This window comes from Primulina huaijiensis, chromosome 1, assembly GCF_012295235.1.
Source record: "Primulina huaijiensis isolate GDHJ02 chromosome 1, ASM1229523v2, whole genome shotgun sequence".
In the NCBI taxonomy this organism is placed as follows: domain Eukaryota; kingdom Viridiplantae; phylum Streptophyta; class Magnoliopsida; order Lamiales; family Gesneriaceae; genus Primulina; species Primulina huaijiensis.
This window is the reverse complement of record NC_133306.1, coordinates 26332742-26360488: the sequence shown is the minus strand read 5'-3', so window position 1 is coordinate 26360488 and position 27747 is coordinate 26332742. Positions and strand designations below refer to the sequence as shown.

The following is a 27747-nucleotide window of genomic DNA, read 5'->3' as shown; positions in this document are numbered from 1 at the left end:
ATAATACACCTAAATCAAAAAATAAAATGTATGGGAAAAAATAATAATCTATTGATAATGAAAAATACATTTTAAACTGAAATATCTGTTATTTATATATGCATGTAGATCGTATCAACGAACTAATCAGAGTTTAAACGCTAAATATATTTTTTAATGATTCACTTCATGGGTGATACTGAACATTGCACTCTTTTTTTTATTTTTATTCTGATTGAAAATTGATTGTATGAATGTGATGCAAAAATAAGACTGAATTATTTATAGTTTATAATAAAAACTAAATATATCATATTAATATAAAACCATATATAAATTAAATAAATTGAGATAATTAATGGAAAAATTTAAAAATATTTATATTTTCAATGGAATTCAATTTCAATTTGTATATAAATTATAAATTACATTTGAATTAATATAAGAATTAATTAAATTTAAATTTAAACTAATAAAATATTAATATAATCAATGCAGACAATAAGACGTTTATGTTTTCAAATATTTTCAAATTCACATTTGATTTTTTTATCAATAAAAATTGAATAAAATTAAATATTTTCAATAATTTATTATAGTATATGTATTTCGATATTCGTGATATTTTTATTATAGAATTTTTATTTTGACGAAAACATACATAGACAAAAATTAATATGTTATTTTTTTTTATATATAATATATATAGACATATCACATAATCATACATTTAATAAATAAATATCAATTAACAATTTATTTATTCCCTTTCTTGATATGAACGTGCCACCTCCACGCCTACCCGCTTTCGTCGCTTAATACAAAAAATTTATTTCCAATTCGATCCCATTTGATTTGAGTTGACAGTATAAACAAGTATTCTCCGTGGATTTGGTTGTTTTTCGCGAATAAACGAGGAAATACTCTAATTTCATCGGAATTTTTTTTATATCTTTGGTGGTTGCTGTTTTTGGGAATCTGAGAAACAAATGTGTAGGATGATTTTTCGGTTTCTGATGCAAGTGGTTTTTGATTAGCCCGATCGTGTGGAGGAAACTGATGAGGGCATTTCGTAGATGTACGAGGATTTTGATCCTCTCGTTGCTTGGTTTTTCTGTTTTTGTTCCTGTTTTTCTACTGTCTCATAGGCTCAAGCATATTAATTACGAAGGTGAGTGGTTTTTTTGGCACGTGTGTTGTGTGTGTTTTTTTTTTTGGTGGGTTTATTCTGGTTTGTGATTTTCCCTGTTCTTCTCTTGTTGCAGTGTCCAAAGAATTCGTGGAAGATTTGTCAATCATTGTATGAATTTCTCTTATTTGGAAATGGGAACTTGACTGATTAGTAATATTACTTGTTTAGCTGATGCGCAGACGGGTTTTTTTTTGCATATGTATCTCTGTGGAGTTGAAGTATTTATCGTAGTAGTTGGTGAATTGATCTTGCATTTGTTTGCTTTGATGTGGATTATGTTATTTGATTCCTTCTGTTGAAAGCACGGTTGCCTAGACTCTGACTTTGTTCTCCCACTTTCTTCTAGCAGTTGACGAAGGTTCCGAAAGTTTTAAGAATTATGAATCAAGATATCACTTTTTCAAATGACTTAGTGTTTGAATTTGGTTAACTATTTCTTTTCCCTCATCAATAGTATGCAGCATCAATTCACACACGAGTCTCAAACTTAGAAGATTTTAGCATCTGAATGTGAGTTTTTTTTATATATAAAAAGCTGAAGTAATTTATGCTGCATATTTTTCTTTTACAGAAACGCCGAGCGGAGGCTCACACTCTTAATGTAATAGAGCAGGTAACCAACTATATACATAATTTGTTTGACAGATATCATGTATTAGTTTATTTTGTTTTTATTATTCCTAATTGTGATTTTGTTGTTAGGAGGATGGCGAAGGCTTGAAAGAACCACTCCTAGTGGTATACAAAGATAATACCTCAAATTCTGGAGTTAGTTTTAGTTCTGATGAGGATAAAAGATCTGTTGAATCTAGAGTTTCTGCAGATGGTGCTGACTTTTCAGTAAATAATGGTTGGTGTTGTTCATATGTGTTTTTTCAAGATTAAATATTGTTTTTTCATAGAATTTTGAATCACATTTGACTACGATCTTGTTGCAACTTCAGCTGCCAGATCTGATTCAAAAAATGGTACGCAGAAAAGGCAGCAGGAGGATTTGCGTGGAACTAAGGTACAATAATCTGGTTGATCTAAATGCCTTGATATTCATAATTTTTTGTTTCATTGTTCTATTTAAACTTATGGATCGTGAAAAATTTCATATACCCTCTGCATGCATATAGTATCACTCGTTACAGTTCCATAACATGTGCTTTAAGTTCCCAGAATTTTGTTTTTAAGTTGGATCATGAAGGGGCAGTGAATCTAACATTTTCACTACGACATAAGAAGCACTGATGATCAACCTCTGAACTGCTCCTTTTGTCTGGTTTATGATGGCTGGGATCATGCCATGTAGTAAATCTATTATATGCCTCAGGTCCCTGAGTTCAAGAATGAGATCAGGCTGTTTTATTTGTTCATGTTCTTTCATACCTTCACCCCAATGCATATTTCTTTATTTAACCATTGTTCGTTGGGGGTGCTTGTTCATAGAAAGTCTTCTCTTTAATCTGTGAAATGTAATATAACTTTTCATTTTGTTATTTTATTTTATTTTATTTTTTGGGTGGGTGGAGGGGTGTCTCCTTTCCTTCTTTCTCTCATTTCCTTTTAGCTCCATTGTGTTCCACAAATAATCCTTCGTTTTTCTTTTGCTTGATAAAGGAAATGTCCCATTTAGACACAGTTCCAAACAACACGGATGTACCTAACATGCCAAGGAGGATACTAGATGAGAAGTTAAAGGAGATGAAAGACCAGGTGATTAAGGCCAAAGCGTACTTAAATTTTTCACCGGCAAATGGCAGTTCTCATTTTGCGAAAGTATTGAAACTTCGAATTAAAGATGTTCAGCGAGCCATGAGTCAATGCACTAAAGATTACCGTGTGTCTCGAAGGTAAAGCATTTTCCTCAGTCTTTACATTTCATCCATGCCAAAAGAGCTTTTTATAGTTGAGTGAAATAATTTGATTTGCGATAGTGACAAGCAACATTCATTGTTATGTGTGATAGCCACTACTATCGTTCACAAAACTTGTAAGTGATGTTGGATGGCTTGGTAAACATTTTATAGTTCTAACATACGAAACAAAATTTTGCCTTTCATTTTCCAAGAATTGGACGTTAGTTGTAGTGTTAGAATGGTTGTTTTCTGGCAATCCACTTATAGTCAGTTGGTCATGTATTAAACCAGTTTCAAGATCTCAAACCTCATATTTAAAGGCGAGGGCTATTATTTCCTTATTTTTCTAGATCTCCATTAAATTGACTCTTGGTGATTTGATCTCCCTTATTATCCTGGAAAAGATTTTTAATATTTAGTCAATTGATAGTATATTTGGCTTGTTAGTACTTTCTCTCGAGGCTCTTGCAGAAAAGCCAAAACAGCAACTTCTATACTGATAAATAAACCAAATTATATGTTAGTTTTATTATGTTATTTCACTCCATGGAAATATATATATTAGGTTTTAACTTGGTGGAATAACAAGCTACTGTTCTATGAAAATTCATTAAGGTTAAAGATAAATTAACGCTGCTTCTTCAGTGCTTTACAGAAAATGAAAGCCATGGATTCTACTTTGTTGAAAGCTAGTCGTATATACCCTGATTGCACTGCTATGGTGAAAAAGCTTCGTGCTATGACCTATAATGCTGAAGAGCAGGTCAGGACACAGCGGACTCAAGAAAATTTTCTTAAAGAGCTTGGTGGAAGAACCATCCCTAAAGGTCTTCACTGCCTTTCTATGAGATTGACTGCTGAATATTATGCTTTGGAGCCCGAGGAGAGGGAGTTCCCTAACAAACGTAAACGACAAGATCCTGATCTTTATCACTTCGCTGTTTTCTCTGACAATATACTGGCTTGTTCAGTTGTTGTGAACTCAACTGTTTCGACGGCTAGGGTAAGTGGTCTGCTTTGCTGCTCTTTCTTCCTGATGACACATGTTTCCATTTTCTTTCCTATTATTCATTCAAAACTTTGGGCAAATTTAATTGAAAAAAAATTGGGAATGTTCTGGTTATGGAGAAATTTTGGAATTAAGGGAAGAGTCTAATTGGAAGATCTAATAGTTTTGGGCATGCTTCTCTGTTCTAATTTTAAATTGTTCTGTGTAACATGACTTAAATCTTTAACGGCATGTTGATTGTAAATTTATACAGGGAAATATAACTTTTAATCTAAGAAGGATATCCAGTTTTTTCTATTCTTTCTCTGTCTTTATATTTTCTTTATTTTTTAAAAATAACCACTAACCATGTTATATATATTATTCCTTTGCTTAATTACTTCATTGGTCAAGGAATTCATTAGTTGAAGCCGAGTAACGTGACTACCATGATGATAGGTATTTTTATTTTTGAGAAAAATGATGATAGTTTTGATAGTTTTTTTTTTCTCAAAAAAATTGAAGGTTTGATGCTATTTTGATTAGAATACATTTTGTGCAAAAAGTAAATATATATAAAGCATTTATATTTTGTTTATGCACTATACTTTAAATACTATTTGAATGTTCTGCAAAACCTTAATGTCACGAAAACAAGTGATGGTGACAGCAAAGTAGTTCAGCGCTTATTGGTGAGTTCGGTTATTAGTAATGGCTCGATGTTGCTTCTCAGTCATGCATATGAATCTGATACTATAATGTAACCAAATTTTCTTTACTTGACAGGAACCCGGAAGAATAGTATTTCATATAGTGACAGATTCGCTTAACTTCCCATCTTTGTCAATGTGGTTCTTATCAAATCCTCCCGACAAAGCTACCGTTCATGTTGAGAGCACAGACAGTTATCAGTGGTTATCAACCAAATACGATGTAACCACGAAGAAGGAAGCTTCTGTTGATCCACGATACACTTCCGAGCTGAACCACCTTCGATTTTATTTACCAGATATTTTTCCTCATTTGAATAAGATCATCCTTCTTGATCACGATGTGGTGGTGAGAAAAGATTTAACAAAACTCTGGAGCATGAAAATGCGAGGCAGGGTAAACGGTGCTGTTCGCACATGCGATGAAGGGGAGCCTTCATTCCGCCGTATGGATATGTTCATCAATTTCACAGACCCCATACTAGCAAACAGATTTGATGCCAACACATGCACGTGGGCCTTTGGGATGAACTTGTTCGATCTACAACAATGGAGACGACAAAGTTTAACCCAAGTTTATCACAAGTACCTTCAATTGGTGAGTAGATAATACTTATTACCAGGGGAAGATGTCATAGAAAGTCGACCAGACAGAAATTTTGAAATTTTATGTGCACTTTTTCTTAAACTGCAATTGTTAGCCCTCCAAAATCTTTTCACGTACCCCACCTCATCCCCATCTTTAGAAAATTTGGATCTGCACCCGGTCTCTTGCTTCCTGTCTCTATCTTTAATACAATGGCGCCGTTCACAAAGTTTAACAGATTAACATCGTTTCACAGGGCAATGATCGGCCATTGTGGAAAGCAGGAAGCTTGCCCATTGGATGGATCACGTTTTATGGACATACAGTATCTTTAAATAAGAAATGGCAGTTGCTCGGGTTGGGATGCGACTCCAATGTGAGGCAGGAGGACATAGAGCAGGCTGCGGTCATACATTACGATGGAAACTTGAAGCCATGGTTAGATATCGGGCTTGAGAAGTACAAGCTCTTCTGGAAAAAACACGTCAAGTATGAGCATCCTTTCCTTCAAAGTTGCAATATCCACGAATAACTAGGTCGGGAATCAGAAGTTTCATGTATGAAATACATTTTGTAAGCGTCACATTTTTTTATACGTATTTCTTTCTCATTTTTTAAAGCAATTTTAATGTAAATTCCACTCCTTGTTTAACCATATATTTTAAGGGAAAATTGGTTAAATAAACTCGGTCAACTATTTTTTTTAAGAAAATGACTTCCTCAAATCTGTTTGAAATACACTTATCGGCTGTAACATATTTTTAACGTTTAATTTATTTTAGCCACAACTTGCCAAAATTTGGTGGTACTGTTCTTCCTCAATATTGTGTACATGCAACTGATGAAAAATTACTCGTGTGCAACGTGGATCCTCATATGCAATCGCGCTATTAATTATTCATTAGTTAATAATTAGTTACAATGAATTTTATTAATTTGGTTCGAAAAAATTAAATATAATGTTATATTTATCATTATCTTTTCTATTTATTTATTTTCAAAAGATTAAAACTTTATTAAACAGACTAGTTTCTGAAAAAACTCTGAAACTAATTTAGATATAAAAAGATGTCCAAAAAAATTTGTGTGTATTGGTTTCATGATATTATGTTCTTTTTAATAATTATCATAATTAAAACATCTTATAATAAATAGGGCTGTTCAAATATAGGGGTGAGATGTCATGTGAAGTTCTTGAGGCGGTATGATTTCATCAAAAGATCGGTCTTAAGCCCTCACTTTTTTGCTTTGGTACAGGACCAGGCTTATCCTATGCATGCTATCGAGAATTCGGAGGTCAAGAGTTGAGAATTCGAAACCCTAAGCAAACTATTCAAATAACCCATATGAGGTCGACTGGTCTAAGGTTGGGGAATCGGTCCATCATTGGGCGGGCGGTTGTGAGATGGCGTGTCTATCCAATGTGTCTGAGTGGAAGGGACGAGCACGTCCCTGGTTAAGAAGCAATCAAGTTGCTGCTTGTATGTTTTTGTTTTTTTTTAATGAACTAATTCATTAAAATTTGGTAAAAAGTGTTACTATACAAGTATACTGGGAGATAAAACACCAACAATATAACCATACAACAATCAACTAAATCAATACTCGAGATGCAACGTGAGAGTTGTGAACGCACCTAAAAACAAGAATCTGAATCTTCTTAATAGTTTCTCCTATATCCATTTACTCCTGATCGAAGATGACCCTATTTCTGGTGGTTCATATATGGTAAACTGTTGCCGCAAGTGTTGTGTGCCTCATTTTTGCGAGCGCGGAGTTACCTCGACAAGTGCTTCTGAAAGCCTTGAGTATAGCTGTCGGTGTACCCATGAGCTTCTTCATCCCGAGCCATACACGAATAACATTCCAGATGTTTTCTGTGATTAGACATTCAAAAAACAAGTGTCGGAGAGATTCATCCACACCTTTGCATAGCACGCATGATCAACCCTCCTGACAGTTACCAGTAAAGGTATCGTTTGGTTCGTGGAATGAGACAAATAATATGGAGATAAATAATATTTTTTAATAATAAAATATATAAAAATGATAGTTAATATAATGTTTGATTTGATCGATTAATTTGATTAAATTTGACAAAACGTGATATTATCGTTTTGTCTTTTTAAAAATATTAATAAAATATTTATATTACTATTATTTATTAAATTTAATATTGTAATTTCAATTCAATGATTTGATTGATGTGAGATAACTGATTGATGATTTGATTCATATAAGATAAGATAGATAAATAATATGGTGCATCAAACATGAGATTAGATTGAATAAAAATGTGGATAAAAATATGGATAAATAATATAACGATCCAAACGGTACTTTAAAAACACTATCATTTCAAAGAACCGTTGCATTTTCTGAATACTCATGGAAATAAAAACATTTCAAGGATAATCACCTCGAAGAGGTAGCATTTTTGGAATTCATATAAATTACCAGCAAAAACCCTTCCAACAAAAATTAGGACTTGTCCAATCGACAATCGACAACCGCCAAATATATCATGCCTGGTGGTAGTGATGCAGCTTGTACAACAGCACTTTTCCAGCAGCATTACCCAATGCCATAAAACCCCCATGCGGGCTGAAGTCCATACAGGTTGGATACTGCAACGTCCTGTTTGATGGAGGCCAGTTTGAGAAAGCAGTGAATGATGGAACATGAATCAGCTTCAAGCTGTTCTTCTTCATTCTAGAGCTGATAGCAAGAATTTGGGCATCGGGGTTAAATTTCACAAAATCAACCTTAGTTGTCAAGTTCTCTATTGCTTTGAGTGGTTTCTTCTTCGAACCCAAGAATTCATCTCTATCATAAACATTAACGATACCACTATCTGAACCAGCAGCAAACAAATTTCCAACTGGGGAAGTACACAGAGCTGAACCATTTATGCAACCTTCATCTACACCTATATGAAAGCAAGACATAGTTCTTATATCCCAGTGGTAAATCCGGCCATCACCACCAGAACTGAGCAATCGCTGCCCATCTTTAGTGAATGCTACTGATCGAACAGTTCCATTCATTTTCAGGGTTCCGATGAGTTCCTTGGTCTTGGATGAAACTAATAAGATATACCCTTCATGGCCAAGAAAAGCAATGATATTTGAATCAGGGGAAACTTCAAATGACTCCAAACTTTTCTCCTCCCTTCCCGTGAGAGGGCCTATTTTATCCACCCTGGCTTTGACTAAATCAAAGCTATAAGCAAACTTTCTTCTTCCCGATATGATAACCTGAGATCCATCAGGTAAAAAAGAGGCATTTCTGATTGGACAGTCTTCAAGGAATATGCTTTGGATCTTTTCATTCTTCTTTCCATCAATTTGAAAGAAACTTAATTTCCGATCCAATCCACCAACAAGCAGCAACTGTGCGTTATTGTGGAACTGAACGGAATTTACTGGACCTTTCGAAGGATCCTTCACATTTGCATCTATCAGTCTCGAGTACTCGAGAAGGCCAGGTAATAGTTTCATACCCCTCTTTACAACAAGATCTCCATTTGTTCTAAGGATATTATCAATATCTTCAGGATCCTCGTAACCACTTGCCATCACCACCCCACTTTCTTTATCTGAATCATCATCAGAGCTATAATCTCTCAGCTGTGCATTGGGTTGTGCCCAGTCTGTACCTGGATTCATTTTAACATGCTGCGCTCTCAATCTTGCTATGTATGCAGATCCAGAAATCACACTTTCATTCTCTTCCTTCCTTAGTTTGCGCAATCTGTTCACTTTAGATATATCTATACTAATTTTCTCCTCCTCTTCATCCACCCAAACAGGTTTTCTTTGCTTGTTTCCCTCTCCTCCCTCACCACCTCTTTTACTCATCTCCACATCCTCTTCATACACAGACAACACACTATTCGCAGACCTGTCAGTAAAAAACAATGTGGAGCCATTGTCGACCCCATCTCTGCCTTCTTCTTCATCGTCCTTCCCAAATTCAAGAGGTGAGAACAAGGAGCCAAACAAACAATTCTCCAGCTTCTTCATTTCCTTCTCCTGTTCAGTTTCCGTTGTGTCATCTTTTTCCTTTCTCCCACGTTTTCTGTTCTGATCCTTTTTAACATCCAAATCAAGTTCTTGACCACCTTCAAACCTTTCTTCCTCTGCTTGAGCAAGTGTAACCTCATCTTTATCCCTCTTCTTTTTCTTGGTTGACTCTTTGGGAATAGTGTTTTGAGAAATCAAACTCATCATAAAAATTGCGACAACAAATCCAATCCAGCTAAGTCAAATTAAAAAGTCAAACATTAAGATACTAATGCAAACATATCGAAATAACTCCAATAAATATAATTCGATGTTGTGCACCTTCATGATTAAGATTGAACGAAAAAAATTACATTTTTCACACAAAATTCTAAGTTAATACCAGGAAACAAAGAAACAGGGCTAGGTAACACAACCACGTACGTACTAATAACCCGTTTTCAGCTCACGAGTTTTAAAATTTCAAAAATCATCATCTACAACATCAAGCGCCCCCACTTTACAAATTAAAATACATGATTACGACGGATACAAAATAGTAAACTTAACACCGATGAATACCAACCTAAGTACTTACCGGAAGTCAAATTGCCGAGAAGAACAGAAGCGGCGGCTCTCAGCTAGGGTTTAGATGTAGTGGAGTGCGGGAGAGATGGGACGAAATTTAGATGCTTGAGAAATAAATTGTTAATTTGTTTTGAAAAAATATTATCTAGGAATAAAATTATTTTGGTATGCTAAGTTTGATAAATGATAGCTGGTTAATAATTTACTAAAATGAATTAATATATATATATGATTTATTTATAAATCGAGATCAAATTAAAAAATCAATTCTATTAATGATTTAAATTAATTTAAATCTAATAATCATCAATAAATTCAATTAAATACACTATTTTATTTACAAAATTATTTAATTTATTTTATGAATTTTTTAAAAATATGTTTTTATTTAAAAATTATATCATGATAAATAATTATCAACAAATATATAACTAATTTTTTTTATCCTATGGACAAAAATATAATAAATAAATATTTGTAATCAGAGCATAAATATATTGTTTTTGGATGATTGAAACAAAAATAATCACTATTTTATTTTTTCAAAATCTGATATTTATCTATTATAATTGAAAAAGTGTTCCAACTTAAAAATGCCAGGAAATTACATTCCGATTAAGAAATTTCCATGGGTGATATTATTTTACAAATTAATGATTTATTTTTACGGAGGATATGAATTCCGGTTAATCTGTGATGGTTTTGTTTGTATTCACTTGTGTCGGCGGGCCAAATGCATGACGTTTGGCAATAACCTGCTTGTCTTCAGTGTTATTAATTGATTTATGTATTTGCACATGCTTATACTTTTGAATTCGATTTGTATTTCTGTACTCATAAGAGATGAGTGATGAGTGATGAGTGATGAGTGATGAGTGATGAGTGATGAGTTCAGGTTGAACTAAATCGCACTTAGATGTGTCGACTAATACTAGAAATCTTTCTGCATTGAGCAGATTTTTTCCTCGAGTTGTGCTGCTCAAATCGATTCGATAGGACCTTTCTCACTGTTTAGAATTTAAGAAATCACACTAACGTTGTTAAATTATACACCGAAAGTTTGTAGTTTTTGAATTATTGAATATAGCAGTTTCCAACATGTGAAAAGTTGGGTTTTTCATTGATAATGTTTTGGATGTCCCTTGCAAAGCTAATGTGAAGGCATGTGGTGTTTGGTCCGTTTGATGAGAAATGAGTGCTCATAAATGACATAAGAGGGAAATGGACCGAATTAATTTTGCTTCTTAAACTATGTTGATTGTCCAAATCGATAAAAGACTTTTGAAATTTAACCTGTTGGTATAGTATTCACTGTGAAAGATTAACTGTGTGTCGGTTGCCAAATGGGTGCAAGGGGTCTAGAAAATGAATCAATTGGTGTTTGTTTTATTTAAATTTGGTTAAATTCAACTTTACAAAATTTGTAATTGGGATATCTAATTTGTATATAACTAAAATTTAAAACAAATAAAAGATATTTGAAACAAATTTGACGTGCTTGGTTTTCTTTGATAATTTTGTCGACTGGTCCTGCAAAGAATGTGGTGAATCCCCATGTGGTGCTTGGTTCATGAATTTGGATGATAAACTTTCAGATAACATTAAATTGACGTGGGAAAAACTCGAAGCCACAACTGGAGTTAGGTCATGGATCTTGGGCTTCTCATCCCAATAACTCCTTGCAAATTAATCAGCAAACCAATCAACCAACGAAACTGAGCAGAGAGTAAATGATATATTAATTATGCACCTGACGATGCTTCTATCCTGTTTCTTTATTCTTACCCTCTTAAAAATTGAAGTCTGTACTATAACTACATACACTTTCATATGGAAAAACGAATTGACAAGTGAATGAATGGAAAGCACACGCTTTAATATACGACGAGATAGGTATCTGACGTTGACATTATTGAGCACATTATTGAGATTTTAGCAGCCCACACAAGAAGACTTAATGGGACCGGAGCACTTGTTTATGTTCAAAACAATGAATACTTAACAATTCTTCAAACTATTAATATTACAACCAACCAAACATGTAGTAGTACAGACACAATCCAGCATCCTGCTCCATCTATCTCGTGTGTTTTGTCCTTTGATTTCTCCTTGTTGGACCACACAAACACAAAGATCGAACGAGCAAGTTGTGGTTGAATTTATTGAGTCTTAGTTTCTGTTCTTGCATTTCTCCACGGCTCTAGGTGCTGAAGCACAAAAATCAATTTGGTCAAACTACTGAGTTGGTACAACTGTACTGGATGATAATGTACAGAGTGTGACAACAACAGGAAATGGCCAGTTGGGAGATATAAAATCATCACTAGTAGTTCGAGTGGATGTGTTCTTATCTATATCTATTGATGTCACATATTTTTCACTAGAGAGTTAACGCCTTTTTGCTTTGCATTTTTGATATGTTCTACATGTTCACTTGGTCAGAAAGTCCTCTACAGAACAAATCTTTACATTAGTCATAGCAAGATCACAAATAGCGTTTTAATTAAGAATTTTTGTGGTAATGGGTTTTTAAGTATTTTTGTATCTGATCATTTGACAGGTGATACACCAGAATACATGTTGTACTGCATAAAAAGTTAGTAACTTAATGACCAGCGGAGACCGATGGTGATTTTCATGTAAGATAATGGTATAGCTTGGTGATGTGTGAATCACAGCCCCACAATATATTGTTAGTTTTGAAATTTAGTTAGAAATTTTGTGCGTCCCAAGTATTCAAAACTGGTAAAATCATGATAAAAAATAACGGCACAGCTTCGAAGAAACTAACCGAGTCCTATAGCCTCTGTTCCTTTCATAATGCGTACACGCTTGCATGATCCAACGAACATCCTAGTCGACATGCATCAAATAAGGCTTTGTCTAGAATTTTGTGACTAGTATGAAATGAAGCCGTAGTTTTCTTTTCTAGTTAGTGAGATTTGGATGACTTACTCCCAAGGGACGTCGCCAACAAGCATCCAGTCCCCATCCTTGTCTTCATAAGTTGGAACATAATCAGAACCATTTAAAAGATCCATGAGCTTGCTCTCATTCATGAAGTCCGTCATTCCTAGACAATCACATTTGCCTTCAATAAAAATGGCGTTATAAAACTTGTAGCAAATCACCATGAGTCCTTTTTCAGGTTACTCGAGTTTTGCCCGATAAGGTTCAAGGTTCGGATTAGAAGTTTTTCACGTGAGATTGAACTCTAGCAGAAGTCTTCATGTAAAAGGGACCTCTTGAGCAATGTCATGCTATTTCATCTCTAGATCAAAATGAGACGATGCTATATTTTGAATGTGACCGACACTAGTTTGTGAAGTTTGATATTGAATAATTAAATTGATTAGTAAGTGTGAATATTATCGACTAAATAACCAAGTTTTGAAAGTTCTATTACCCCAAAAAACTTTCAAAAATCAATGTTGTAAACTCTTAAAAATAAAACCTGAGTCCATGTTATATTTTGTGTTTCTTGACGAAGTATTAACTTACCGATGGTGAAGGAACTGAACATTTTGCACAATGCCTCAGAGAGCTCTTGATATGCCTTGTACATCTTCAAGTCAACTTTGCGGAGGTACGGTGCACCGTCCATGCTTACTTTGACAAAAACAGCTGCTCCGCCAGCAACAGTGGTTCCCTTCTCAGTGTCCTCTGAGTTCTTCTGTACAGCCATAATATTTTTCCGAAACGATCGAACTGGCGGCCATCCCACGACCTGGGCCCTACAAGATTGGCATCATGTGAGTATGTACTTGAGTTCTCACAATTAATCTTGTTGGTTTTAGCTTTTTCTTGATTCCGATTTTTTATTTTCTCTCGCTGAATATCTATTATTTCTTCCTTTCTTGTTGAAAAGGAGTAATCTTTAGACAAACAGAACTAAAACGAAGAAATGAAGAAGAGACCAGGTTGAGCATACCACAAAAATGTAAACGACAAATTTTTAGAAAGAATCCCAAGTATAATGCACTAATAATAGAGGAAAAAGGTTTAATATTTTCCGAAAAAGTAAATATATTTGAGAAGGATTACCCTTTCACACAAACACAAGTAAAACATGAATTAAGAATAGCTCACTTAGCAGGAGGCTTCACTGGATCATTAGACCTAGATAGCAGATTCTTTTCCTTCCCAAGCGACAAATCACTCTCCTCGGAGAGGAGATTGAGCTTCAAATCCACAGTTTCTCCATACCCTCTTTTCCCATAATTAACACCACTTTTCTCTTCTCCACCAGGCAATCCTAGCCTCAGCTCAGTTTCTTTAAAATCCATGATTTTGCTCTTTCCCTCATAACATAGCATAATGTCAACCATATTTTTTAATCACCGACAATATCTTTATTTTTTTCCTTATATTTCACTCCACTTTTCTTCCCATAATCTCTTTTTGATTTTGCTTTTTGAGATGAGTTTTTATTGGATGCGAGAAAGTTGAGGGAAAAAGTTTACACTAAAAGAGAATGAATAATAATGGAGGTGGTCGAAAAGTTGGGGGAGAGCGTGACTGGGCAAAATGGGCTATTAATATAGGCGAATGGGTTGGATTGCATGATCGATTGGAATATGACACGTGCATCAGTCAGTAATCTAGATATTCAGTCTTGCTGGAATAGGCATTGGACATGGTGCACGACGGTAGCCTACTTTCCCATGGTTACTTGTTGGAATCTGCTGGCTCATGCCCTCCTTTTTCTAAGTTATTTTATGCTGAATCGGAGAAATACTTTTCACATAGGCTTGGCATTTATTATTATTACTGGACGAATAACAACATGCGCGAGTCCTTCATATATTTCACGTAAAACCCATACATCCCAATGTCAAACGCTGTATAGGGAGAGTATTTTTCATGCATGAGTACGCCGTTTCGCTCTTTATTTCTTCAAAACCTTAACACAACGATCCACGGTAGGTACGCCACATAGAGGAGGAGATTTAATGGGTCAGAAACGATTAGTAATTAGATTGAATCAGTACAGAGATGTATGTTACATGCTTTTAGTTTCGTTTGGAAATCATGATGGGATATTGATATGTATGATATATGGAGGGATCAAATTTGGTTATATATGTTTATGCTCCCATACTACCAAAATAAATGGATTAGGATTATTGGTATTTGATATCAACAATTTATTTTTTATAACTTAAAATCAGTAAAATTATATTAAAAATTAATCATCTGTTTTTACGTTTAAGCTAGTAATAATTGATACTTGGTCTCAAAAGATTCATTATTGGTATTTATCGCAAATACCTCCAAACCTTTGCTTTTTCTTGAACTTGGATTTGGATTCCTTATATTTGGATATTCAAATAGCTAATTTTCGCAAAAGACAACTGCTGGAGTTCGTTTAGATTATTTGCACTGGTAAAACAGTAAAAATGCGTGTAACAATCACAACAATTGTCTTAACAATTTACAAGATTTTCATTTTTGGAAATATTTTCTGCATTGCTTTCTTTTACGTGGCAACGATGTATTTTAATTCATTTCTGACTGAGTTAAAGAGAGGATTTTGGGAAAATATGGAGCAATTATGTTTGGGCTCCATTAAACAATTGAGATATTTTTTTGGGTTATGCTATGTGTACAAATTGAATTATACATTATGTTATAAAATGCATTTGAAATTACAAAATTATCTTAAATGTACTTTTGAAAAGATTTTTTCTAAAGAAAGTGCAATGATATTTTTGTAATTTTTTTGTTTTGTTCTCCATTCTTTGTGATCATTCCAAATTATATATGAGCAGCAACAGTAGCTGAAACAAGAATTGTATTCTTTATCCGTAAGAATAAATTGCCCCTATCAACGAGCTTACGGTTTGAAGACAACCATCTCTAAGATACAACAACTAAGATCTAAAGAATGCAGCATACAGATTCTCCAGATATCGACGAACAAGATATATGTTGAGAGCTCTCAAGTTAGAGAAGAGAACATAGAGACAATATGAGTGTAGGAGAATTATTTTTGATCAATCAAATGAACTCATGCATGAAGGATTATTTATACTAATTCAAATGCAATTAAGGATCTTAACCTTTTGAGGAAGCCTTAGCCAAAGGACATGTTCATTCTTCATTTGGGGGTGTCTATTGGGACTAGAGACTTGTATGGATCACCAACAATAATCGTTTAGATGAAATAATGTCAGATGACTCGAAAACACATCACAACTTTTCGTGAAACAAATTTCCGAACAATGGTGCAACCATCCGCACACTTTACTGCCTGGAAGGCTCCAGGCAGCGCGACGGGTGCTGGGGCGGCCATGACTTTGTTGCCTGGAGAACTCCAGGTAGCCTTAGGCGTACTAGGGCGGCCATTTACCAGCGCGAGTCTTCCAGACTGCACTTGGGGAGCAGGGGTGCCCATACGTCTCTTATGCACGTTTGGAGCTTGAGTTTAGCCCTCTGAGCTATCGTTTCAAATTTCTTTAATTTTCTTGCTTAATTTGTTATTCATTAAGCATATAATATCAATAGTGATTTCAAATGTATTTTGTAAACCAATTTATAGATATAATACATATTTTTTTATATCAACACTGCATTTAGTTCTTGCTTGCAAATGTATCACCCCGTACCTTACAGTACATCAATGCATGAACAATTGTTTCTGTAGTTAATTGATATCAGCTCCTCGCATCAGCTATGCTAGTTTGGTCACAGAGGAGTCTACGGCATGCCTATTTTCCTCTAATCAGATTTGTAAGTATGATATAAAAGGTTCTTTAAAAAAAAAAAAAACCATTTTCATCGTATCATTCATCCGAGAATCATTTGGAAAAGTTGTCTTCCACCATGTAACATGACATTTGACGAGTTCCGAATGTGCCTATTTTATTCATCTCATAAGTTTCTTTACCACATACATAGTGCCTACGTAGACCAACTCAAAGAATTTGGTCACGATCGAAGAAGTACCATCTCTATTGAGATTCTTACACTAGAATGTTGTAGTGAAATAGCTGGAATCCATTTTAGTGCGAACTTATTTAAAAGATTATTTCCCTAGTAAAACGTTTACGTGTGCTTGTATTGAGAGAGATTTATGTTTAGCAAAACGTAAATTACATGGTGATACTGTTCCAAAATAAAGTTGAAGGAAATTAAATGGGTCCCAATTAAGACGTGCCGAGATTCAAAGGTTCTGTATAGAGATGTAAACGATCCAAACCAAATCAAATAGTATCAGGCTTGAGCTTGGTTTGTTTAAGACTGTTTCAAGCTCGAGCTCGATTCGAACTTCTATTATCAGGCTCGAGCTCGGTTTGTATTGAAATTACTGAGCTCGAGAAAAACTCGATCTCGGTTCGTTAAAAGCTCGTTTAGCATGTTGATCAAGCCAGGCTCGAGCTTGATTCATTAATAGCTTGTTTAGCATGTTTAGCAAGCCTGGCTTGAGCTCGTCTCGTTCTCGAGCTCGATAAGCATAGAATTGAGCTCGAGTTTGAGTTTGAATCGAGCTTGTTAAAAATTAAATATATCTATAAACTAATTTTACATTAGACATAAAAATGTAAATTCATTCATAAATAACCAAAACGACACAAATAAGAGCTAAAAAAACATAAATCAGTATATTATTGAACATTCCAAAATCATACATCTAGAATATTCATTATATACTGATATCACCAAAATCATCTAGAATATTCATTAAATATAGTAGATCGAAGACAGCACATCATTATGAAATGAATTTGACATAATTAACTTAAATTATTAATTAATGTCAAATGACATATCAATTTAGCAAGTAAAATTTTTAATTAACCTTCACAAACTAATGGTAAAGTTACTCAACTTGTATATGACTTGGTTATGTAAATTTTTAGGGAAAAAGAATAAGTTGATGTATTTCTGTTAATTTATTTTATTTATTGTATTTTAAAGAACATTTTAGTATAATGATATGCAAATAAGATTAAAAATGTAATTGTGACTAAATGGTGTGAATCCATCATTTTTTCAAACATGTTTTATATTCAATTCTTTCCATTGACATTAGTACCAATATTTTTATTTGTCAACTCAACAAATGAGCCAAGCTCAAGCTTACGAGCCACCTAAACGACTCGAGCTCGAGCTCGAGCTTACGAGCCACCTAAACGAGCCGAGCTCGCGAGCCTATTATCGAACATGTTTGCGATATCACGAGCCGAATATCCTTAGGCTTGAGCTTGGTTTGATTAAATTTTCGAGCTCAAAATCGAGCTTGGGCTTGGTTTGATATGATTAACAAACAAACTCAAACGAGCTTCGAATAGCTCGCGAACGGTTTGGTTCATTTACATCCTTAGTTCTGTACTTGCTAGGCATGTGATTTAATCGGTGGGCCTAAATGAGTCAAACCAATTTTCTACATGCCCGTTGCATACATTTTCATATCATTTATTTATCTCAAAATTGAACTACAAGCTCAAGAGTTGCACGAGAACAAAAAATTAGAAATGACTTTGATTTCCTACATATCGGCTGATTGTCTTTCTTTTGTCGAGGAAAAAGAAAGTCAACATCTTTAGGTTCGTATTATAGTAATTTAAAAGTTACCTGAAGTCTAACAATGGTCTTATTTAATACATAAACTATAAGATCAGATGGATTAGATATAACTAAAATTTTAAAAAAATGTGCCAGTGGACTGCTTATTATGGTGGGTGGTGGGTAGGGCCTCGTTCTAGCTGTTGTGATGGGCCATATTTGAACCCCAAAAGTCCAAGTCCAACGTAAACCCACGTGTGGCGAGGCCCATACCTCGTTATCACCATTTAATACTACCTCACACGAACGTACAGCTTTGGAAACAACTGTCATGTTTCCAATTCCTTGAACCTAGGATACTCACAATATCGTGCAATGTATCCTTCCTTCTCTTTACACCTGAAATATTTTGTTTCTTATCCTCCTTGAACATGTAATTTTTATTTTTTGTCTGAGCTACGGTTCAAATAATTAGCGTAGAAATATCAACGTAACAGTATTTCATGGTCGGGAAAGGCCCCTGTCATTTCCGGGGCGCACTCGTTCGCGGTTGTACGTAACGTAAACATCCGAAACAATTTCGAAACTAGATCCTGACTGTCCATGATCGTAGTTAGGTCGACTAGAATTATGTATGAAGGACTATATATATTAGCGTGCCTGTGAGTGAATTGCAGTGCACACACAAGTGTTCCCAATGAAGTTTCAATAAAGCCAGCTGATATATCAAATTTTAATAAGCGGACCCTTCATATAATATATGGTGGTACTGGTGACCCTCCCGGCCGATATGTGAGTTGAATGAAGTAATGCCATGCCTGCTCTTTAGTTATTATTATTTTCCCAGTTTCAGTAATGATATATATTTTGATTAATGTACGTACTCTCCTTCGACCATCTCTCTTGGTGTGCTATATTCATATATCTTGGCATAAGGTGGAAGTATATGAAAACAAAATTATTCGGCTATTTACCACTTGTTCTAAATTTTGATGACGGAGTATATTGTTAGAAAAAAGATGAAATATTGGTGTTGTATTTGAATAGAGTGATTTGAAATCCATTTTAATTGTTGAATAATTAGTTAAATTTAGAAAACTCAAATTCATATCACAAGGATTTTAAATGACTCCAATATTCTATGGATTTGAAATGTATAATGATTAGTGTAATTGCAGTGTAGTTTAAATAAATAGAAAGATGTATTTGAACAGTACGTATCTAAACAATAGAAATACATTTAAATCCATTAATTTCACATGTTTATGTCAAAACACAACCTTTGCGCTTTCTTTCTAGTTCACGGCAAAAGACGACGTGGTTGTTTGTGGCTCGCTTAAAGATGATAATGGTTGAATTATTGGGTTTAGCAATAAATGCTGAGTTTTTGTGATAGGAGGATCGGACAAGCAAGTGAATGGTTCGTATGTAGCTCACGTTCACAATTTCCAATGGTGCTTGCTATTTAAACTACATTATTCGACACATATATTTAAACAATGTCGCTAAAGCCCAACATTTGATTGATTCAGTAATTATTTAGATATATTTCGTTTTCGTAAATTCAGCCAACTTAATTATTCATGATAAAATGAATTTTAATATTTAAATATATTTGTGTGTTCTTTTAAATATATATTAATTAAGGCAAGACAATACTTAAATAAGATCTTGAATGTGTATGTAATATTAAAGAAATGAACACACTATTTATAAACTTCAAAATGTACACCAAAAGTCAATCAATTTTGTGATTAATTTAAGAATATAAAGAGTCAAAAGTTTCCAATTAATTCAAGAATGTGGAGAGCCTAATGACACTCCCACATTCATGAACAATAATTTTCATTAAACTTTTTAATTCAAATTTCCAACAATATTATATATTTATTTACTGTAAATTTCGTGTATTTCTGGACAATTATAAAAAAAATTGATGTAAAAACTACATATTTGTCAAAATATCACGACAGCAAACCTTCGTTTTAAGCTCTTGGAGGAATAAGAACTTTAAAATTCGTTGGTACTTTAGAAATTGACAAAAACTTGTGTGAGACGGTCTCACGGGTCGTATTTTGTGAGACAGATCTCTTATTTGGGTCATCCATGAAAAAATATTACATTTTATGCTAAGAGTATCACTTTTTATTGTGAATATCGATAGGCTTGACCCGTCTCATAGATAAAGATTCTTGAAACCGTCTCATAAGAGACCTACTCTTAGAAATTATAGATAATTTTTTTGAAAGGATTTTTTTAGCTGAAGGAAAAAATTGTTACAATTGTATTTCGAATCGAAAATTTTGATCTTAAATTTAAAATATTGATATAAATTGAATTATAAGATATACAATTTTTGCATGTAATGAATTTTAAAATAATGGATTTGGACATTAGAAGATAACAGAGCCGTGACGGTAGGAGGAAACGGGGGATGAATATTCATTCAACGATGTGGAATTTGATTTGTATCAGACTTAATTTAATCAAATATTAGACATTTGGGCCCACTGATGAATACTCGCATGGCCCATACGAAACCCCATCTACCGACAAAGCCTGGACCCACCTCACAAGGCCTGGACCCAAGAACAGAGTCGTGTGCTTCCCGTTTCATGATAATTTTTAATGTATAATTAGTTATATGCGAACGCCGTACGTGTGTATATAATTTTTTTATAATTATTGAAAGATTAAAGTGAAATTTGATCGATTATCGAGAAATTAAATTACTATTTGTATTGTTGAAATTTAAAAAAAAAACAAAATTAAAAAAAAAGTATTTGTTAAATTCTAAAAAAAATAACAAAAACAAAAATATAATATTGGTATTATGTAAGGGCAAATTTGGAAAAAAAATTTGGTGTCTATTTTGTCTCTATTAGGACATTCTTAATACATAGTATAGATAATTAGTCAAATAATATTTTTCCTTAATTTTTACATTTTAGCTTATATTTTGTTATGCCTTATTTAATTATAAAATAAGATATTTAGGGTGAATTTGAGTACAGAAGTTGTAGCTTAAACTAATCACTTAAATATATATATTTTTTTAAAGTGCTTTTATTTGAAAAAAGAAAACGGAAGTTATGTTGCGTTTGGATAAACGTTAAAAAATACTTTTATTTTTATTGTAAATATTGGATGGAATATTGCTGTTAAAAAATTAATAATCATTTCGATGGAGTGATTACTAAATATCATAATAGCGAAAAATATCGGTTTGAGCTTTTGACATCATCCAATGCTACACATTTTATTGAATACTATGTAATTTGTAATATTTTATTTATTGCTTCGCCAGTAAATGTGATCCAACGTTAGTAATAGCACAAAAAACATAAGCCCATCTCGACCGTTGGTTCATGGACCACAGCTTTGAAATTAGGCGGTTGTGGCTGTCCCACCATTGTCTCCTTTTCCACAAACGTGGACTAAAACTTGCCTGTCCTTTAAGCAACATGTGTATGTGCACATTTATTCATGTCCCCACGTAAGACCCACACAACCACACGCTCTCTCAGCAAGTGTCCCTCACGCACACATGCCCTTGCCAACTTTCATCAGCTCGTGGACAGCACAAACAACGCGTGGGCCACCAGGTTAGCCTCATGAAATTCATGCACACGGAGAATAAGTCAGCCAGATGCGACTGCCTCCCTCCCTTATAAAACTTTGTGTTCTTCTGCCACGTTTAAGCCCATTACGCAACTTTCAAAAAGTCCTCGTAATTAATTAAACACGGAAAGTTTCGCTCAAATCGTGCAAAGAAATTAGTGCCCGCCACTATATGATCATCAAGTTCTTTCCCCAGTAATCTGGTATTTACACGTATATTCAAGAAGAAGATGAAGAAAGTGACCAGGATTTGTGTAGAAATGGAAGGGATTTTGGAAAATGATCATGATCTGAATCTAAAGGCTACCGAGCTAAGATTGGGTCTTCCTGGAAGCGATGAATCTGAGAAGCAATCTTCATCTTGTGTTAAGAACACTAACAACAAAAGATCTTCATCAGAAATGGAGGATCCCCGCCTAAATGGTGAATCAAAGCAAGAATCTGATCGTGCCCCAGCTCATAAGTAAGTTCTACACCCATATTTAATGAAGAAAGATATATAGATCATGTTGATCATCTACGTAACTATTGTGCTGATCTGTGGGTATTTTGCGATTTCAGAGCACAAGTTGTCGGCTGGCCGCCGGTTCAGTCATACCGGAAAAATGTCCTCAAGAAGCTTGAATCTGAGGCTTCCGGGATGTTTGTGAAAGTTAGCATGGATGGGGCTCCTTATTTAAGGAAAATCGACCTCAAATTGTACAAGAATTACTTGGATCTGTTAAAGGCTTTAGAGAACATGTTCAAGTGCACCATAGGTGCGTACACATCATCAATTCATGTATCCCAACATTAATGCATGTTTCGAAAAGAAATGTTTATTTTCGATCTTCTTGGGAATTTGGGTACACGTGAAATAAAATATTGATGGGTTTTTGGTGAATATTTTCAGGTGGGTACTCAGAGAGGGAAGGATACAATGGATCTGAATATGCACCAACTTATGAAGACAAGGATGGTGATTGGATGCTAGTTGGAGATGTTCCATGGGAAATGTTTGTTACTTCCTGCAAAAGGATGAGGATCATGAGAGGATCTGAAGCTAAAGGGTTGAGTTGCATGTAGATTATTTTCTTTAATATTAAGGGTTTTTCAAGAAATTGAGTTTGGTTTCAATATGAGGGAAGTTTATGTACAAATATTGACAGAGAACTTTATGTTTTAATTTTCTTTCTCATGTTTTCTTTCAAGAAACAATATGTACCGTCTTCTGGAAAACACAATACAATATATACTTTCTTTTTGAACTGATACAAATTAATATAACTGATAGTCGCAATCTAGGTTGTATCCCCTTTGTTACTTCTTTGGACCTCGATGAACTTAATCTACGTTCAATTGCATTCAAGTGTCAAGATTGTATGGTTTATAAAATAACTTTAATTCTTATGTTTTTTTTTCCTCATTAGAACGTCAAAACTAAAATTGTAAAAAAGTGCAAATCACTGGGAGGAATAAAATCATAAATTGTTCGACTACATGGTCAATGAAAAACATAAGTAAGTTACCGGACAAAAATATAAAATTGAGGAATTATATATTTTTGAAATACGTAGATTCAGTTCACGTACCATTTTTATTATTTTCAGCCTCCAAGAATCCAATGTTTACATTTTCGATATTGTGATTATTATAATATTATGAATAGTAAATTATACTTTACCACAATATAACAAATACTCTTGTTTCATGAAATTAAAAAATAAATAAAATTTTCCGAAACCAAAGAAAGCCCAATTTATTCGATCAGGTACCTTCTTGAACCCTAATTCCCATTTGGGATCCTTGAACATTACAACACAGAGGTCTCGAAAGTTTGACAACGCAAATCAGCAATTAATCAAGGAGACACCAGAAAGGAGGATTACACTGATATATATTAAAAATTAACATTAAGAGCGATGATGCAAAATCTACACTAGAGATCAAAGGTAATGAAAGGATTACTGACTTTAACAATAGGATCAAGTACATTTCAAGATAAAATCAGAAGATGGTTCAATATAATTTAAGCAAAAAACAAGATATGGTTCATAAAGTTATAATCAAACTAGAAAATATTTAAACAAATGTTGCTTCGCCAAATGAGGTTGTTTGATTATGTACTGTTTCTCATTGAAAGATCAAATCAAATTTGTTTAGTGTTCACTTCATCTGTAAGATATGTTATATTTCTTTGTGCTCCTACATATGACACACATACATTTTTCTAAGATTTGTTATATTTTTTTGTGATCTACATGCGACACACGTGCATTTTTCTAATATATATAAAATATGCGATTATACAACTAAAAAAATCTCGTAATGGGTATTTTATGCTTCCAAAAGTAGTAGGACGTCCTCTTTATGTGGGAAATTAGACTCACTACTTGATATTTGTCCTCATTATGTGGGAAATTAAACTCACTACGTCATATTTGATACCGACGTTTGCTAAGGTGCAAATCGACTTGAATATATGATTTTTTTTCCTCAAATTTCTTTGCTCACTTGGAGCTTGAAAAATAAATTATTTTGGGCTTCAATTTGTTTTGGCTTAGCGTTCGAATTACAGCTCGAATAATTTGATTCAAACTTAATTAGCAAGCCGCGTGAAGTGAAAACCGGAACTATGACTTGAGTTCATTATCTCATTTAAATTTCAAATATAATTACAGAAAGTAATAAATAATATTAAATCGTGCGATGTCATGTTATAAAGCCAAAGCCATTTTTCTTTCAACAAAAGGTAATATTTAACAAACGCTTTGTTAAAAACCTTGTCCATTGGCCTATGATCTCTCGCCCTAGCAGCAAATGCGAGATCCCAACACCTTAATGGTCTTTAGTTCTAATCTCACCGGTTGCGGGATATTTTAGATGTTTTAATTAGCTAGGGACTCTGGTTCACCCCATTGCATAAAAAAAACTTGTCCGTCGAAATATGTCCGTTACATAAAGATGGCGTATTTGTTAATAGTGGTGAATGGTTTGCTAGCAGTTTTTTTTTTTTTTTTACTTACGGTAATGAATGTGCGACTTTTTAAGGATAATTCAGTATTATGGTACAACAAGAAGATATGTTTTCTTGAATTTCACATCACAAAGACATTTTACACTCTTTATCTTTCCAGTGTTTCCCATCAACATGGTATCCACCATTTTCGATCAACTATTGAAAACACATTCATCGAATGCTGATATTCAGTACAAGATTTAGATTCCCCGGTCTCTCAATTGCTAGACTCTAATGAGAGCACCAAAATACACTTATTTCAGACAGAGATGTGTTTACCATGGCTTGTCTTCCAATTATATTTCCAGCTAAAAACCGCTTTGCAAAAACGAGAGAGGAAAGAAAAAAAGGAAAAGTATCTGGAATGATTTAGATGAAAACGCAGTACACAGCTTAAATACGGATATCTCAATGGCTGATGCAGTAGCACAAACTCATATATTTCACGACACTTTTAGTACCTCGAGGAGGCCACTGATTCTGCAGAGAAGAGGTACTTCACTCTTGAAAGAACAGAGTCGTGTGCAGGATCATACGGATGGTCCTTGGAAGGGATTTCAAGTATTGCTGGAATTGGATTGTTGTAGCTGTCTACCAAAAACCTTATCATATTTGCAACCTGAAATCAAGCACAAAAGATTTTTTGAATGTCGAGATGCAAAATTGTGTGAAAGCAGAATTTTATGGTAGTGGGTTAATGTTCTCCACTAGTTTGAAACCCAAAATGATTTCAGATATATGTGTAACTGAAAATGTGTGCAAATATTGGATAAATGCAATGTTATCATGAGTTGTGCACAAATGAAATCTTAAAGCCTTCAAAAACTTTCTAAAATTGTGGCCATGTCTGGTTATTTATTAGTCATGTATTATAACTAGATACACACAGATGATATGTACTGTTTCTTTCAGCCACGGTATGTAAGAAGACGTTCGTTGTAGAACTTACTTCAGAAACTAAAATATAGCAAATAGCTAACAAAAGCAAAAAGCTTACATATTGGCTGATCAATACTATTGCAATGTCTTCTCTTGTCGTGTATTCCTTGAATGCATCTTCAATTTGTTTCACAGTTGTCTCTGCAACCAGTAGTGTGGATCAGCAATGAGCTTATATGTGCATAGACTAGCCCAAAGACAAAAATAATACCATTCCTTTTTGTGAGATGAGTATATTCAGATGTCAGACAAATCAAGACACTTGATTGTTCGTACTACTCTCAAAGAAATTTTAGTAAAACTTGTTTACCGTTTCTTCTCGTAAGGAAACAATCAAATCCATGCTGGGAATAAAGAAGTTAATTTCATCATTAACCATCACTATCTAGTATGTTGAAAAAAGAACAAAGTTTGATACAAGGATGAGCAATCACACCAGACAAGACTAATCTGTGTACCTAGAAACACAAGAAAGTTACTTTCATAAAAAAAGGCTCGAAATGTTAATATGAAAATAAATAAAGAGAAAGCACTTTGTGGACATTTAATCATTAAGAACTTCTTTCAGTTCCACAAGCTTTAAATCTTCAACATGTCAACAACATATTTCAGCCTTAATTAAAAAATATATATAATAATACTGAGCCAAACTTTGTTGTAATCATTTATCAAAAATGAACAATTTCACAAAATAAGAAAAAGTACGGGGTAAATTGATTGGATCAATTGTAGAATTTTGATAATAAAGAAAGTAGGAGAATGGGAATGAAGCTGCTTACTTGAGTCCACTATGAGGTAATTTGTTTTCCGCCTTAAATCAACATTGCCAACTCCAGCCAGTAAAAATCCAGTAATTGTGTCCTACATCCACGTACATATCTATAAAATTAACGAAGAGACCAGCAAGACAAATTCACCACTGCGACCAAGCTATATAACTGACCTGGGTAGAAGTATTTATCAATCATGCAAAGTAAGTAAAGTAACACCTATACTATCCCTATAAGGTACTCGTATCACTGGTATAAAGGAACCTTTGGCAAAAAGGAAAAGCGATCAACAGTTATCAGAGGGAACTTCGGCACAATTAGGCTCAGGAAGCCCAGAAGACCACCCAATCATTTCAGTTTGACAAAACAAAAAGGTTGAATTTTGAAATGACACCCTAAACCATCTTTTATCATTCACGCAACTAATTTAGTTTAGTTAACCAACGAGGACAACTGAACAAAACGACCGTAAAAATTCACAAGTTGGATAATTATACGTGTTAACATTGCGTCCAATTCAAAATATAAGTCGTTCAGCAAGAAAAGCAAACTGGAACCAGTACCTCGTCAGCGATCATAGCTATGAGCGCTGAGCTGCTGGTGCGGATCTGAGGTTTGTTAGCCATTTATACGCGACAAATTCGTCAAAATTCAATCACCAATGCCTTCAAATGAAAAAGATCCGGTGAATGCCTTCAAATGAAAAAGATCCGGTGAATTGAACAGTTCAAAATACATTCAGAAAAACGAAAGTGTGATCGGCCTAAAAGATCTGTTGAAAATTTTACACAATTAAATCGAAGATAAGGAGTCCAAATCCAAAACGATCAGAAGAAAATTAGAAAAAAAAACAAATTTAGGAAAAAAACATCAGTTAGAGTTCGAGAATCTCACCTTTGGAAACAGTGGAACCGAGTTTGGATTGTTGAGGATGAACAAAGAAAAAAACGAAATAGAATATTGATTTATAGTAATGGGCCGTAATGAGACTTTTAAACACAAATGATTGGGTCCCGGCCC

General features: G+C 34.1%; 5 protein-coding genes across 12 annotated transcripts; 2 read left to right on the top strand and 3 right to left on the bottom strand.

Annotated features, from left to right (window-relative positions):
• Positions 1 to 784: 784 nt before the first annotated feature.
• LOC140990031 (probable galacturonosyltransferase 6) lies at positions 785 to 6795 on the top strand. 3 transcript variants are annotated; one of them, XM_073459627.1, is made up of 10 exons: positions 785 to 1150; positions 1245 to 1279; positions 1743 to 1784; positions 1874 to 2021; positions 2116 to 2180; positions 2777 to 3009; positions 3661 to 4018; positions 4790 to 5311; positions 5556 to 5835; positions 6557 to 6795. In XM_073459627.1, the coding sequence occupies exons 1-9, from the start codon at positions 1039 to 1041 to the stop codon at positions 5829 to 5831; spliced, it is 1791 nt and encodes a 596-aa protein (XP_073315728.1). In that variant the 5' UTR covers positions 785 to 1038; the 3' UTR covers positions 5832 to 5835; positions 6557 to 6795. The 3 variants fall into 3 exon arrangements, with proteins under 3 accessions (XP_073315728.1, XP_073315735.1, XP_073315721.1); XM_073459634.1 differs by having other exon boundaries at positions 5556 to 5856; XM_073459620.1 differs by lacking the exon at positions 6557 to 6795 and having other exon boundaries at positions 5556 to 5980.
• An 826-nt stretch (positions 6796 to 7621) lies between these two features.
• LOC140990016 (U3 small nucleolar RNA-associated protein 18 homolog) lies at positions 7622 to 10048 on the bottom strand. Of its 2 annotated transcripts, none has more exons than XM_073459608.1 (2): positions 9902 to 10048; positions 7622 to 9559 (listed from the first exon to the last, which is right to left on the bottom strand). In XM_073459608.1, exon 2 carries the CDS (start codon positions 9529 to 9531, stop codon positions 7822 to 7824), a length of 1710 nt encoding a protein of 569 aa, XP_073315709.1. In that variant the 5' UTR covers positions 9532 to 9559; positions 9902 to 10048; the 3' UTR covers positions 7622 to 7821. The 2 variants fall into 2 exon arrangements, with proteins under 2 accessions (XP_073315709.1, XP_073315714.1); XM_073459613.1 differs by having other exon boundaries at positions 9890 to 10027.
• A 1698-nt stretch (positions 10049 to 11746) lies between these two features.
• On the bottom strand, positions 11747 to 14522 carry LOC140989994 (auxin-responsive protein IAA14-like). Of its 3 annotated transcripts, none has more exons than XM_073459602.1 (5): positions 13981 to 14522; positions 13393 to 13625; positions 12847 to 12982; positions 12679 to 12744; positions 11747 to 11996 (listed from the first exon to the last, which is right to left on the bottom strand). In XM_073459602.1, coding segments are annotated over exons 1-5 (675 nt in total). In that variant the 5' UTR covers positions 14220 to 14522; the 3' UTR covers positions 11747 to 11995. The 3 variants fall into 3 exon arrangements, with proteins under 3 accessions (XP_073315703.1, XP_073315695.1, XP_073315686.1); XM_073459594.1 differs by having other exon boundaries at positions 11747 to 12098; positions 12683 to 12744; positions 12847 to 12964; positions 13981 to 14520; XM_073459585.1 differs by having other exon boundaries at positions 11747 to 12098; positions 12683 to 12744; positions 13981 to 14494.
• Positions 14523 to 22090: 7568 nt separating this feature from the next.
• Positions 22091 to 23263, top strand: LOC140989984 (auxin-induced protein 22D-like). The gene is made up of 3 exons (XM_073459574.1): positions 22091 to 22483; positions 22582 to 22778; positions 22913 to 23263. The coding sequence occupies exons 1-3, from the start codon at positions 22251 to 22253 to the stop codon at positions 23083 to 23085; spliced, it is 603 nt and encodes a 200-aa protein (XP_073315675.1). The 5' UTR covers positions 22091 to 22250; the 3' UTR covers positions 23086 to 23263.
• A 1860-nt stretch (positions 23264 to 25123) lies between these two features.
• On the bottom strand, positions 25124 to 27730 carry LOC140989968 (V-type proton ATPase subunit F-like). 3 transcript variants are annotated; one of them, XM_073459562.1, is made up of 5 exons: positions 27622 to 27730; positions 27291 to 27392; positions 26737 to 26818; positions 26016 to 26098; positions 25124 to 25637 (listed from the first exon to the last, which is right to left on the bottom strand). In XM_073459562.1, exons 2-5 carry the CDS (start codon positions 27351 to 27353, stop codon positions 25473 to 25475), a joined length of 393 nt encoding a protein of 130 aa, XP_073315663.1. In that variant the 5' UTR covers positions 27354 to 27392; positions 27622 to 27730; the 3' UTR covers positions 25124 to 25472. The 3 variants fall into 3 exon arrangements, with proteins under 3 accessions (XP_073315663.1, XP_073315647.1, XP_073315655.1); XM_073459546.1 differs by having other exon boundaries at positions 27291 to 27420; positions 27622 to 27673; XM_073459554.1 differs by lacking the exon at positions 27622 to 27730 and having other exon boundaries at positions 27291 to 27466.
• Between the last annotated feature and the right edge of the window lie 17 nt (positions 27731 to 27747).

Excerpts from the sequence above, each read along its gene's own strand:
- LOC140990031 (XM_073459627.1), top strand. The coding sequence starts at position 1,039 with ATGAGGGCATTTCGTAGATGTACGAGGATTTTGATCCTCTCGTTGCTT. Across the intron at positions 1,151-1,244 it reads CAAGCATATTAATTACGAAG|TGTCCAAAGAATTCGTGGAA; the intron begins GTGAGTGGTTTT and ends CTCTTGTTGCAG. Across the intron at positions 4,019-4,789 it reads CAACTGTTTCGACGGCTAGG|GAACCCGGAAGAATAGTATT; the intron begins GTAAGTGGTCTG and ends TTTACTTGACAG.
- LOC140990016 (XM_073459608.1), bottom strand. The coding sequence starts at position 9,531 with ATGATGAGTTTGATTTCTCAAAACACTATTCCCAAAGAGTCAACCAAG.
- LOC140989994 (XM_073459585.1), bottom strand. The coding sequence starts at position 14,219 with ATGGTTGACATTATGCTATGTTATGAGGGAAAGAGCAAAATCATGGAT. Across the intron at positions 12,983-13,392 it reads GTTCAGTTCCTTCACCATCG|GCAAATGTGATTGTCTAGGA; the intron begins GTAAGTTAATAC and ends TTTTTATTGAAG. Across the intron at positions 12,745-12,846 it reads GTTGGCGACGTCCCTTGGGA|GATGTTCGTTGGATCATGCA; the intron begins GTAAGTCATCCA and ends CATGTCGACTAG.
- LOC140989984 (XM_073459574.1), top strand. The coding sequence starts at position 22,251 with ATGAAGAAAGTGACCAGGATTTGTGTAGAAATGGAAGGGATTTTGGAA. Across the intron at positions 22,484-22,581 it reads GATCGTGCCCCAGCTCATAA|AGCACAAGTTGTCGGCTGGC; the intron begins GTAAGTTCTACA and ends TTGCGATTTCAG. Across the intron at positions 22,779-22,912 it reads CATGTTCAAGTGCACCATAG|GTGGGTACTCAGAGAGGGAA; the intron begins GTGCGTACACAT and ends GAATATTTTCAG.
- LOC140989968 (XM_073459562.1), bottom strand. The coding sequence starts at position 27,353 with ATGGCTAACAAACCTCAGATCCGCACCAGCAGCTCAGCGCTCATAGCT. Across the intron at positions 26,819-27,290 it reads TAGCTATGATCGCTGACGAG|GACACAATTACTGGATTTTT; the intron begins GTACTGGTTCCA and ends ACGTGGATGTAG. Across the intron at positions 25,638-26,015 it reads TAGTATTGATCAGCCAATAT|GTTGCAAATATGATAAGGTT; the intron begins GTAAGCTTTTTG and ends GCTTGATTTCAG.